The 13,566-nt window shown below is 41.2% G+C and overlaps 1 protein-coding gene across 4 annotated transcripts in view; it reads left to right on the top strand.

Moving 5' to 3' along the window:
- ncoa2 (nuclear receptor coactivator 2) overlaps nt 1–13,566 on the top strand; it is a 102,824-nt gene that overhangs the window by 74,077 nt on the left and 15,181 nt on the right. For all 4 annotated transcript variants that reach the window (XM_056254104.1, XM_056254106.1, XM_056254103.1 and 1 more), the window contains exons 11-13: nt 2,709–3,951; nt 10,849–11,044; nt 13,238–13,438. In XM_056254104.1, the coding sequence (XP_056110079.1) occupies nt 2,709–3,951; nt 10,849–11,044; nt 13,238–13,438 (1,640 nt within the window). The remainder of the gene's footprint in view (nt 1–2,708; nt 3,952–10,848; nt 11,045–13,237; nt 13,439–13,566) is intronic.

Genomic DNA, 13,566 nt, shown 5'->3' with positions numbered 1-13,566 from the left:
TGAATTGGAACCTAAACTAAAGTGATACCTCTAAATCTTCTGAAGCTGTACAATAGGTTTGTGTGAGGATCAGACCAAAATTTAAGTAGTGATTCATGAACGATTCATTCTTTTGAGTTGAATCTTTTCAGTGAATCATTGTCCAGACCAGTTCACAAACCGATTCAGTCACAGCAGTTAATAGATGATTAGAGGGGAATATTATCAGTGAATAACTACTAGATGTTCGCACACAAAGCTATTAGATGACTTCAGAAACTTATAACAAAAGTCACAATTTGTATGGGCCGCTTTTATTATGCTTGATGTCCTTTTTGAACCTTGTAAGCTTTAGTCCCAATTCATTGTAAACACATGCACAAAAGAAAGTCTCACAAGTTTGGAACAACATAAAGGCTTCAATTACATGCTAGTAAATTTCTTTTTCCTGGAGCATCATTGCGTAAAGTCAAAGATTGCAGTTTCACATAGAATCAAATCATTTGGTCTATGGATTTGTAAAGCTTGGGTCCACAGCAGGCAGTTGTGAACACAGTTTCATATGTTAGCTGCAGAGTTTTTATCTCTCTCACAGCGTGTGAGGGAGAAACACTGGTTTGCTTTCTGAGACAATAGCAGCAGTGTTAGGCTGGGGTGTCGAGCACAGATAAACATTAAACCCAGAGTGAGCTCACAGCGGGGGGGTGGGGGGTGCTGTCTTAAAGCACAGCATCTTTAGCACAATAACACACACTATAGCCTAACCATTGATTCATCCTGCACGCCTCGAACAAAAGCATCTCTATGCATTTATCAGCTCTGAGTGAGTTTTTAGTATGTAGCTTGCTAAAAGCTTTAAACCCCGAGGTGATTTCTACATTAAAGGGGGATGCGACAGCACAGCCGCTCGTTTTCTCTGTCCCGTGGCTTGTTTTGAGGGATGAGCAGTGCTGTTTTTCTTTGATAACAATTCGTTCCCCTCTTTTAACCTTCTCTGCTGAAACATACTTTAGTTAATTAAGCCATTCCTGAAATTCCACTTAAGCTCTTTTCTCGGATTCCTTGTTCGAGCACTAAAAGAATCGCTTCCTGTCTGCGAGATTAATTTAACAAATGACTGCACTGGATTAATGTAATGAAATAGTTTCAATAGAATTTACTTGGAAATCAATATGAATTCCTTGGATCGCAATTAAAACACCATAGTCAACAGCACGTGCCAACCTGGTGAGACTGGCATGCCCTGCCTGAACTAATGAGGCATTGTTTTCTGATTTTGTTTGTCAGAAACAAACAAACAAACTTCTCTCCTTTTAACCGTCTCTTTCTTTTTATAATAATTAAATATGTAATAGTCACCACAATGACGGCAAGAGATTTGTGTGTGCGTGCGTGTGTGCGCGCTTATTGGTTTAATCATATGTCTAACCTTCAGCAGTGTTCATTTTCATTTAATATAATTTTATAGTGTTTATTAATTCTTTGAATTTGCTTATATTTTATATTTTCTGTTTTCATTGTAATTCAAGAATTAGTTTGTTTTTTAATATTTCGTTTTAGCTTTTATTTTAATTTTAATTTTAGTAACTTGTTTTATTTAGTTAGTTGCAAAAACAACATTTCTTAAGTTTTTTTTTTTTCATTTAATATTTTCTTTCAGCTTTTAAATTACTGAAATTAATTAAATCTGTTTTTAATAGTTTTAGTTTTCATTAACAATAAAAACATTAATTTGCTCCTAAGCAAGTATTACCAATTATGAATTTTATAGCCACGTTTCCACCGCAGGAACTTTCCCTGGAACTAGGGACTTTGGGGTGGTACTCAGTGTGTTTCCACCGCAGGAACCAGGGTCGAAATGAAGTTCCGGGTAAACATTTTGATTGGTTGACTCCACGCAGCATTTTATTTCAACCACCAGTTTTTTAAATCTGTTGCGGTGCGTGCAGTAACAGTTGTTTGCTATTCGAATCAACAATGGAGTTTCAAAAATACGACAGATGGACCGATGAGGTTCAGGCTTTATTAAGCTTAAAGGTTCTCTAAGGCAAGCGATGTCGGGTGACGTCACTTCTTGTTGACGTTTAAAGTATTGTCAAACAAAACGGAGGCTAGCTAGACCCTCCCTCCTCCTCATCCGCGCACTAACCCCCCAAACCCCGCCCCCAAGTCCTTCTTGTCGGTGATTGGCTGGAAGTGTTTGTCATGTTTCTTGGAGCGGGTTAGCCCAGTTTGTTTTTGCTGCTGTTTGTGGAGCCTGGGCTGTCTACAGAGATCGCGTTTCTTTACAGTGTGTTCAGGGGACATGCAGCCAGCGGTTAGTGAGGAGATGTTTGCTGTATGTGACAAAAAATGTTTTGGCCTAAAAAACGCTTGACATCGCTTAGAGCACCTTTAAATTCAGTAGATGAAATCCAGCGGGAACTGTAAAGTAGCGTGCAGTCCTACGTCACCGGACTAATTTGCCTAATCTTCGCGGTACTTTAGACCGCGGTGTAAACGCAGACAGCAACAGGTTTGGGGGGAAAAAAGTTCCTGGGACAAATTGTTCCGGGTAATTTCGGTGGAAATGTGGCTTATGTTCGTAATGCATCAAGATTGTAATGATTAGGTTCATCGTTATCTACAAAACTAAGTTTGTGCTATGTGTGTGTTGCAGCATAAACTGAACTGTATTCTTTAGATAATCTATTGGCGACTATAATATTGTGTATTTTTTTCTGTTTTAGGGAGCAGCCCGTCTGTGGCATGACCCCCGATCTCGGAAATGCTCAGGCTATGGTCAAGCCCATGAACCCCATGAGCTCTCCCAATCCAGCTGGTTCCTCCGGCGCCCCCCAGGGGCAGGATGCCACCGTCAGCAGCAACACATCCACTTTCCCCTCCCCTGGTGGCCAGAAGGAGCCTGGCGCCATCGGACCTGTACAGGGCCACCGTTTCGGCTGCCCAGGGACCATGAGCCATTCGGCAACCATGCAGGCGGCCACCCCTCAGGGCAGTGGCTATCCACTGAAGTTGAGCAGCCCGTCTCAGGGCAGTCCGGGCATGCTGTCTCCATGCCACCGAGCAAGTCCCGGAGTGGCAGGGTCTCCACGTTTGCCCCCGCCTCAGTTCTCCCCAGCAGGCAGCCTCCATTCACCTGCGAGCATGTGCACTAGCAGTACAGGTGGCAATGGGGGAGCAGGCGGTAATCATGGTTACACAAGCAGTTCCCTTAATGCCCTTCAGGCGCTTAGCGAGTGCCACGGCGTGAGCCACGGCCAATCGTTGGGCTCGCCCGACAGGAAGTTGGGCTCGCCAGCTGCGATGGGCATGAATCTTCACCTGCTGAATAAAATGGGAGCCTCTGAGTCATTCGGAGAGCAGAACCAATCGGAGCAGGGCAACAACGGGCAGGACGATGGCATCGAACAGCAAAGAGACGAAAAGGGCCAGTTTAACAACCCGGACGCCAGTGACCCGCAGAACCGGCTACGTGACAACAAAGGACATACTAAACTCCTGCAGCTCCTCACCACTAAAACTGAGCCTATCGAGTCCACCTCACCCCCACCAATGGGTGGTGGAGAGCCCGGGGGTAAAGACCCCACCGGCGGCCCAGGAAATGGCGGCATGGGCTCTCAAAACGGAGCCGGGACACATGCTACCTCTCTGAAGGAGAAGCATAAGATCCTTCACAGACTTCTCCAGAACAGTTCATCGCCCGTCGACCTGGCCAAACTCACGGCCGAGGCCACGGGGAAGGAGCTGTGTCAGGATTCTGCAGGTGGGACGGCCGGTGTGGCTGATTTAGCCATTAAACAAGAGCCCGTCAGCCCCAAGAAGAAGGACAATGCCCTGCTGCGCTACCTACTGGATAAAGATGATAACGCACTCAAGGAAAAAGGATCTGGGGAGATAAAGGTGGAGGGCGGTAAGATGCAGGGAATTAAGACCGAGAAAACCGATGGTGGCTATGAGCGTGTGGAGCAGGTAAGTGATATCACCAACTGTAAATGAATATTTAATTATGTCAATGTCTATATTACCACAGAAAATAATTTTGACCCATACCTGATTGGCATTTTATTTTATTTTATGATTTTATTTTATTTTCACCAGTGGTCTGGTCCAGTCAGATTAGAGACCAGATACAAAAAATGTTTTTACAATATCTAGTTTATTATACTGCATATGCTATGTATATGTATATTTTAGTCTAGTGGTTTTTTTTGGAAGTTGCTTACAATATCCACTAGCCTCAAAAAGACGATTAGAGTCATAATGCAATAGTGCATAAATGTAAATGCATTATTTGTTTACATGCACAAGTTAAAATTATTTTCTGTGGTAACTGACAGCATGCTGTCAATAGAGTTTAACAGAACAGAAAGTACTGAGAGTTTATATATGCAAAACCACCATCCGAATCACTTCTGCTGGTTTTGAATTGGACTTTTGATGGATTGCAATGGAGCATCGCCTTGGTGAATGTAGGAAAGATTCATCATTAGTGGGTGTGTGGGTAATGGTTGTTTTGGTTAGATGTAAAAGGTATTGCATGTCGGAAAGGTCATCAGCAGGGGAACTTACACACAAATGTAACCAATATGCCAATATGTTCAAATGCACTTATCACCTTCTTTTCAGTATGTTTCTGTGTTGTAAGAGTCTATGCATCCCTTCTCACTCTCTGTATCTCTTTTTGTATTCCTCTCTATTTGGGTGTGAAAGTAGAGCAAACAACAGATTTATAAACCGGCCAATGAAGCCCCAGATCGAGGCAGTATGGTAACAGCAGGGATATAAATGACTCAGCCAGCTGGAGAGAGAGAAAGAGAGAGAGAGAGAGAGAGAGAGAGAGAGAGAGAAAGGGAAAGTGAGAGCTCTGTCACAGGAAGTCGATTCTGTGGGAAACTGGCAGGACTTTCTCAGAAGCAGCTCTGTGACATTTGAAAAAAAGGCGTCTCAGTGGTGCTCAGTGCATCTCATCTGGCACAGCGGTTGGCACATGCCCTACAGAGCTGGCACCGGGCACCAATCAGGCCTGGCACAGCGGCGGTAAAGTTTGAGGAGCGTCGGGGACCAAACAACAGAATAGAGAGATTATCCTGTATGTGTGTGTTCGCGTTCACTGAGCCTCCCGGGCCTCTTTTAAAAGCTGTTGATTGAGCCACAAATTGAGTCATAGTTGTCAAATCAAAGCAGCGGTCTCGGGAAGCTGCCGCTGTTAGCAGAGTGATCTCAACGCCTCTCGGTTACCAGGAAAAGACCCAGAGTTCCGCTAGAGAGGAACCTCTGACCTCACGGTCTCCACGACAGCGCCATTGAGAACATGAAGTACAGTGATTTACAGAGCAGGGAGGCCACAGCAGGACAGGAAGAGTGATGGAGGAGATGCTCGAGCACGGACGCGCAGAAACAAACGGAAGACTAAAGGAAAGAACTGAATTAGTGAGGATGCGGGAGAAAAGAGGATGAAATGTTGCAGGAGTGGGAGAAAGAGAGAATCTCTAGGGAGCTGCCTACCCAGGATAGCATTTTTAGGCATCATAGGCGTGTTCTCAACAGTATACAGCGAAATTGTTAGACACTTGATGTTTTTAAAAGAAGTCTCTTATGCTCAAACAGTAATATTGACGCAAAATACCTGTAATAAAAATGAAAGTCTGAGAAGTCACTGTGGCTCTTTTTCCCCTACATCATAAATGACTTCAATAAACGCTTTCATGTCATCTTGCATTTAAAAGGCTGTTGTTTGGGAATGCAATCATGTAAGAGGCTTCTGGGAGGAAATTAAACCAAATCATTTTGATGACAGACTTTGGCTCAGACATTCCAGAATGATCAAACCAACATTTGAGAATGAAATTGGTCCGCTGGTTAGTGCAGGTATCCAATCACATCTACTGTTGAGGCAAAGTCACAAGAGTTTTTTTTTTTTTTTTTGGTTTTTGCGCGCATCGAGGGATTTGTTCGGTAAATGTGTTTCCATCGTCGTTTATGTGCATGTCTTCTTATGTCTTGGAAACTGCTAATATTGAAAACAGTTGAATATTTTTTTTGAAACCATACATTTTGTTCTAGATTCTTTGACGAATAGAAAGTTCAAACGAAACTCATTCATTTGTAATGGAGATCTTTTGTAACATTTAAATGTCTTTACTGTATCCTTGCTATAAAAGTATTAATTTCTTCAAAAGAAAATTGATGCTGACATACTTGTGAATGGTAGTATATTCTTCACAAATAGGGCAATCCTATAATGTGATGTAAATATCCACAAAAAATCATCATATTAAATTAATCTGTTGTCCCGGTTCACATGCAAACCAATAACCCAGCAACGCAAGTAAACCGCGTTTGCAACGACTTGATTAAAAAATCTGGTTATTCCCCGGTAGTGACTTCAAAACCTGATCATCTGTGTATCTGATTTATGTTACATGAGATGTGATGTTTTAATAAATACGCTGTATTTTTGCTGTACCACATCTACTTCAGCTGAAGAGATGGTTTTATAATGTCTTGAGTCTAGAAAAAGTTAAAGTTTGTGATATACTTTATATAAACGCTCAGTCTGTCAGGGTGCACTTAAAGGGAATTTTGTCATCATTTTCTCACCCTCGTGTTGTTCCAAACTTGTATGAGTTTCTTTCTTCTGTTGAACACAAAAGAAGATATTTTGAAGAATGTTGGTAACCAGACAGTTGACGGTAGCCATTGACTTATTTTCTTTTTTTCCTACTGTGAAAGTCAATGGCTACCGTCAACTGTCTGGTTACCAACATTCTTCAAAATATCTTCTTTTGTGTTCAACAGAAAAAAAGAAACTCGCACACATTTGGAACAAATTGAGGGTGAGTAAATGATAACAACATTTTCATTTTTGGTGAAAACTATTCCTTTAAATCTGCAGTAAGGACACCGTTACATATCACACATGCGCTCTTCAATAAGCCGACAGAATGCAGGTTAATGTGCGGGCGAAATCAGGCTGAGTGCCAAAAATCTAGGTGTGTCGATCATTTTATGCTTAAGTGATTTATGACCTTACTCCAATAAAGGAAAAAGGGTTAATGCATTTACATGACCACATGCATGTCAGCTCATTAAGCGTAATCGAGTAAAGGAAGTGCATATAAACGCATTTAGAGAGGTGGATCACTAGCATTTGGAACAGAACCAGTGACCTCTCACCACTCATCTCTCTCTCCCTCTCCCTCTCTCTCTCCTGTGATGAGATGAGCAGCAGGCTGGTGTGATAGTTACAGTTGAAACTGAAGAGAAGCAGGGATCTGTATGAAAGGTCATGATGGCGAAGAGCACGGCTCAAGGAGTCTTCATTGACGGCGTGTGTGTGTAGAGCGCGGCCACTCTTGAATCTTTCACCAACGGCGTTCGATGCACCCAGTTATTTTCACAGTTGGCTTGCAGTTAAAGGCTTTCAGTGGCTCTGGACAGGGTTGCTTTCAATAATGTAGTTTTTTTTTTATGGCAGACGGTAGAAATGCCCCAGATGCACATATCGCTGTCATCCAGGCAGCTGTAGTGGCTTCACTCAGTCTGTTCACTGATGTATCAATCCCTCTTTCTCTCTCGCTCACCCTATTGATCATTCAGTCTCTCTTACATCCTGCATGTCCTAGTTTGCTTCTCTTTAGTTCTGTTTTAAAACAGCTGCCTTGCCAAGCAGCATTTCACAGCATCATGTGCAGTTAGGATGCAAACGTTATTCTTTAAGGTAGTAGACAGCCTTTTAAGACAACCCATTTTGACCAGATATGCATCTCATGCATACTTTATGGGGAAGGCAATCCCATAATGCATTGCTACGTGTGCTTCTATAGCGAGCTTTGTATGCGTGTTACAGTCTGATGCTCTTGCTGAGGTTCATGTGTATCTCTGCAGCAGGAAGTGTGACTCAGGGATAGGGTGTCACTCCTCTGCCTTTCCCAACCCCTCACAGAGCTCTAATCGGCACTCTTACACCATTCCTCGGTTGCACACACACATGCGGTGCAGACAGCTGTCCCTACCCTGACAATGTCACTTCATTGGTGGTTCCTATGCGTGCCAATTAACCCTGTAACCCCTCTTACCCTCCTGTCTACACAACTAACAGCCCCTCGTCCCATCTAACCAGCATTAGGTCTCTAGTTTCGCACTGATTTGTCTCTTTATCCACTAAGGGTCTTTGGCCTGAAAAGTGTTGAAGGTTGATTTTCGCCTGTAACTTTCAGGAATTTGCATAGAATGTCCTAAAACATATCTTTCAACGTTTTGTTTTAGTCGTAAAATTTCATGAATTGACTACATGTGACATGCTTTAAAAATCGAATTATTTTTATTTATTTATTATACATGAATAAAATAATTTAACATACATAATTGCCTATCAAATGTTTGGGGCCAGTAAGATTTTTTTAATATTTTTTTTTTTTTATAGAAAGTTAATATTTTAATTCAACAAGGACTTGTTAAATTGATCAAGAGTGGCATTTAAGGTTTCCATTTCAAATAAATTCTGTTCTTTTGAACTTTCTATAAAAATGTATCATGATTTACTTCAGCAAAACTGTTTTCAACATTGATAATAATGAGCACAAAATCAGCATATTAGAATGATTTCTGAAGATGCATCTTAAAATATATTAAAATAGAAATCTGTTAGTTTAAATGGCAATAATATTTTACAATATTACTGTTTTTACTGTATTTTTGAACAAAGAAATTCAGGTTTGTTAAGCACAAGAGACTCCTTGCAAAAAACATTACAAAATCATACCGACCTCCAACTTTTAAACGGTATAGCATACCTGCAGTTCCAATGACCTAATAATAACGATAAAGTTCATTTTGTCATGCTTTAAGACTGGTAAAGTGAACTGGGGTGGGGGAAAATGAATAAATTATGGCCAATCACAGAATCTCTAAATATACACTTTCCCTTATACATTCATATGCAATTTAACTTAAAATTGTTATGTTAACAGTAAAAGTTCATGGACATGTCTTTTATCATCTACCCACATCAAAAATAACCATCCCAAAGTGTAAATTATAGTGGAATATGTCAGATTGTTTTACTGTAAAGCTCTAGTAGCTGATGAGAAACGCAGGTCTCATAGATCTCCACAAAGGGAGCTTTTCCACTATTGGCTCAACATCACGCTGACGTCAGCGCTCCCACTGGCGAGCAAGTGATCCGTGGAGGTGCAGCTCAGTGCGATATAAAGAATCCATGCTAATGCGCAGGCACCTTCCTGTCTGGACTGAGCAAGTGCACACAGAATAATACACAGGAGAGAGACCAGAGAGGGATAATTGGAAAGTGGAAGTAGAGATGGCTGAAACAAGCAGCCTGTGAGATGCATGGACAGTGAATAATCAGCAGCAGGTTTGATTCAAGAGGGCAGCCAGGGACAGGTGGTGTTCACACGTGTGTGTGTGTGTGTGTGTGTGTGTGAGATGAGAGAGGGAGAAAGATTGGGAAAAGAGCTTCCGAGCGCTACACAAGGAGAGTGACCTCATTAAGCAGTTCCTCCTCTCCGCTCACATCCTGTTTGTGCAGCGCTTTTCCTCCACGCTGAACACTGAGTCGCAAATCAATGGCAGGAGAGACCCACGGCTTCATTACGCTGCAGAGATGCGGCATGAAGGCACACTTTCAACAGAATAATATACAGCATGTGATCTTTGACCTCTCAGCCTTGTCCATAACAAGCCTTAGACGCATGTGCTTACATAAACTCTCATCTGCGGCCCACTGTCCTGGTGTATATATATATATATATATATTATACATACATGCTGAGATCTTGCAGTAGAGCTGCTCTGGAATATTCTAAATGATAGATCAATCTGTATTATCCTGTCCTTTTTGTGATAGTGACGTCACGTGTGCTGCCCCCTTGTGGTGACTTATAGATTTTAATGCATATTTATTAAAAGTTCCTGAACTGGCTTTCTCTTCAAATCTATATATTAGCCAGCATAAATGTTTATAGCTCCAACTGTAGAGTGCTTGTGTACAGGAGACTTGATTTAGCATTTATTTAGTGTCATTTAGTAGGAGTTGTATGCATTTTTTTTAGTCTTTTCTGATTGACGACGACAGCTCAAGACAAACAAAAGTACAGTTCTGAATCTTCAAGCCGACATTGTTTATCTGAAATGCAACGGTGTAAGAAGGTTTTTTTATCTCAACAGGCTGAGTTGGAGTTTGTCAAACTTAAAACCAGAATAAAAAAAGTTGCAATGCATTAGGGCAGATATTTCAAATGCAACATAGACGCTGTAGCCAAGTGTGCATTTAGATTTCTAAGGTAATAAATATTTGTAAAAGCTTATGAAGGGAGATGAAAGCATTTGAAGTCAAATCGATGATGTATTTAAAGTCGAGCTGCGTTCCAGATCGTGTTGAGTGTGTTTGCCTGCGTGCATTTAGAAGATCTTGCTATGATGGAGAAGCAATCTAGGATTTAAAGATGGTAACCGAACCATGGCAAATGGAGTAGTGTGCAGCTAGCCTCCTTTAACTCAATGTGAAGTGTGTCCTAGATTCCAGCCCTGTGTGTGTGTGTACATGTGAGAGGGAGAGGGGTGTGATTTAGCAGGCAGACTTCGAACTCTCCAGCGTTTCCCTACTGAGGTCTAAATCCTCGAGACTTTAAGATACCAAGCCTTGTGACTGTACAATATGCATGTCAAACAATGTCATTATGTATGATAAAGTGCATTGGTATGTTATATACAAGAAGATATTTTCACGTGCATCTAAAAAACACCAGAAACTTGACCTTGACAGTCATATTTTTATATGTATCATGATGATTTCAGAGACTAATGGGACATCTAAGCTTGAGAAATTCCCTTGTGTGTTTGCAGTCGAGCGAGCTGGATATTATCCTGGATGATCTACAGAACAGTCAGCCAAGCCTGTTCACGGACTCCCGGCCGGTGTCTTTGCCTGCTGCCGTGGACAAGCAGTCAATCATCAATGACATCCTTCAGATGACTGGAGAGGGTGGAGCCAGCATGGGTCCCCAGCAACAGAGAGCACTACAGGCTGTGGGCCAACAGAGTGAGTAACACACACGCACACATTCTCCTACAGTTTTCATCTAGGATGGAATACACTACTTTTCAAATCTGGACTGATTTTAAAACACTAGGCACTTGACGACTTTTTAAATGGTTACAGAGGAAAAACTGGGCATCATACATTACACAATTGCTACACTGAAAAAAAAAATTGGTGTAGAAACAGTTTTCACTTAAAAATGGTCAATTTCACAGTTAATTACAAACAAATCCCAAGTAACATTCAATTGAATGTGACATTTTGAAATAGAAAGTAGTATTTTCTTTTAAAACATACTCCATTCATCTTTATTTACAATTGTGTAATGTGAACAATGTGTTCTAAAATCAGCTCAATAACCAAATATGCTTGATATCCTTCGACTGGATGGAATCCGTGGAGTCCGTGTCCATCTTACAGTACGCCATTTTCTGTGAAATGTCATCTCAAAATTGCAGACTGGCTCTGACTTTTCGACTTGTCCGGACTTTAAATCAGGGCAAAAGAAGTGTAGTGCGTTCCAACCCTTAAAGTGTCCTAATTATGCTATATTAAAGGTTCCTCAATTTGGTTTGGAGGTCTTCTGAAAAACACTTTTGCAGCATCACCTCTTTTCTCACAGTGTCTGAGATGGTTAAATAAAGGATTTGGTTTCTCTAAACCCCTCCTTTCTGAGAGCCTACTCTTCTCTGGTTGGTCGGATGGCCCAGTCTGTTGTGTTTGGTCTACCGTTTATAGCGTGTGTCGGAAACAAAGCGTCCATTACCAAATCTGAAATTCAGCGGCTTCCTTGCCTTTCTGTTTGTTTTCAGTTTTAAAGTAGACCTTGAAGAACAGATTTTCACTGGGCTTATTTTTACCGGGTCATTTACGCATTTTTACTGATCAGATAGCTGTCCGTTTTGTTAAAACTGTTCCATTTATACTTGGCAACATAACTGTGTCTCCGCAAAACAAATATAAATCGAATCTTCGGAGTTCTCGTCATGGATAGCGAGATATGAGCTCAATCCTCATTCTTAGGAAGTGCATGCAAAATGGATATGCTTTTCCAGAGCAGAAAACAGTGTCTTCTTGACATGTCGAAAACATGAACCAAACTCATCCAGTCCTCAGCTATAACTACAGTGTTTGAGGGCGGGTTGAAATAGATGTGGTTTGCAGGCAGCCAATGAAAACCGTAGACTGCCATTATGCAAATTTGTTACAAACCTACATAGATTTGTGCAGAAAGTAATGGAATTGCTGACGATTCGCTTCAGTCAGGTCAGAATTTGTTCTTTCTTTTGGGAGACAAAAACTAAAAAAATGTACAAACGTTGCAGATCTTTTACATTCACAAACAGCACAATCTTTTATTAAACACTATATAAAAGGTAATATCTGAAAAAAGCATAATAGGGGCTCTTTAAAAGACAAAATTGAATGTGAACAACTTTCCAAGTGTGCTTGTTTGTATACAAATAGTTGCCTTATCTCTCAAATTTATGCACAATTACCCTCTTGAACTGTAGGAAGATTAGACCAATGTAATGCACTTGGTTTGAGCCTTGTGTATGTTGTGTTATGTAATCCACTTCCTTTAGAACAACTGTATGTCACCTTTAACCAGCTCTGACATCGTAATCCTATTCAGACTTCACATGATAGTAAGTGTGAATGTGCGTTTGTGTATTTACAAGGAGTTTCATTGACTAGTCTTGGATTTATTTGCACTTGTTTACAAGGTGACAGCAGGAGGAAAATTCCTCTGTTCATATTTGAAATATTTATATCAAATATTTCAAATAAATGAACGTCACAATGGAGTGAACCCAGAGCGCTTTACATTTACAAACATGTCATAATGTTTGCGAAAACACCCTGAAAGTAGAACATGAGTTTGTCTTTTGTTTCTCATCCACATGATTTCAGCTGCGCGTATATTCACTCTCACTCACTCTGTCAACTGAGACATGTCAGAAATAGCAAAGACCGCTAATGCTACACAGTTTGTGTGTGTGTGTGTGTCGAGTCATTTAGTTAACACTGGCTAGTCAACTAAAATAAGTGAAAATGGGTAAGCATTCACACAAACCATAATGTGATACAATGAACATTATACATGATCATTCACTCATTTTCAGAGAGAAACTCTCTAAGACCAGACTTCAACTAAATAGGGTGTTTTTACTGGTGTGTGTGTGTTCATAGATTTCGGTGCGCCGCGGCAAGGGCATCCCGGCAGAGCTCCTCCGGTCAGAAGCGTGTCTTTGGAAATGAACATGCCTGCTAAAGGTGCTCAGGGTCAGTACCCTCTGATGAGGAACAACAGCCCCTACTCACTCATGCAGCAGCAAGGCATGATGGGAAACCACAGTGGCATGTCTGGTCAGCCCAACATGGTCAATGCAGGTGAGTTTTAGCTAGGGTCAAAAGTGCAGCATTGAAATGACTTTAAATGTGCAGTAACAAAAAATAAAGGACAAAATGAAGCTTGTCTGTAGAACACAGGTCTTCCCCCACACTTGACACCTACTATG

Source organism: Rhinichthys klamathensis, unplaced genomic scaffold (assembly GCF_029890125.1).
Source record: "Rhinichthys klamathensis goyatoka isolate OS25496 unplaced genomic scaffold, OSU_Roscu_1.1 h1tg000110l_1, whole genome shotgun sequence".
NCBI classification, from domain to species: Eukaryota; Metazoa; Chordata; class Actinopteri; order Cypriniformes; family Leuciscidae; genus Rhinichthys; species Rhinichthys klamathensis.
This window is presented reverse-complemented; position numbering and strand designations above follow the sequence as displayed.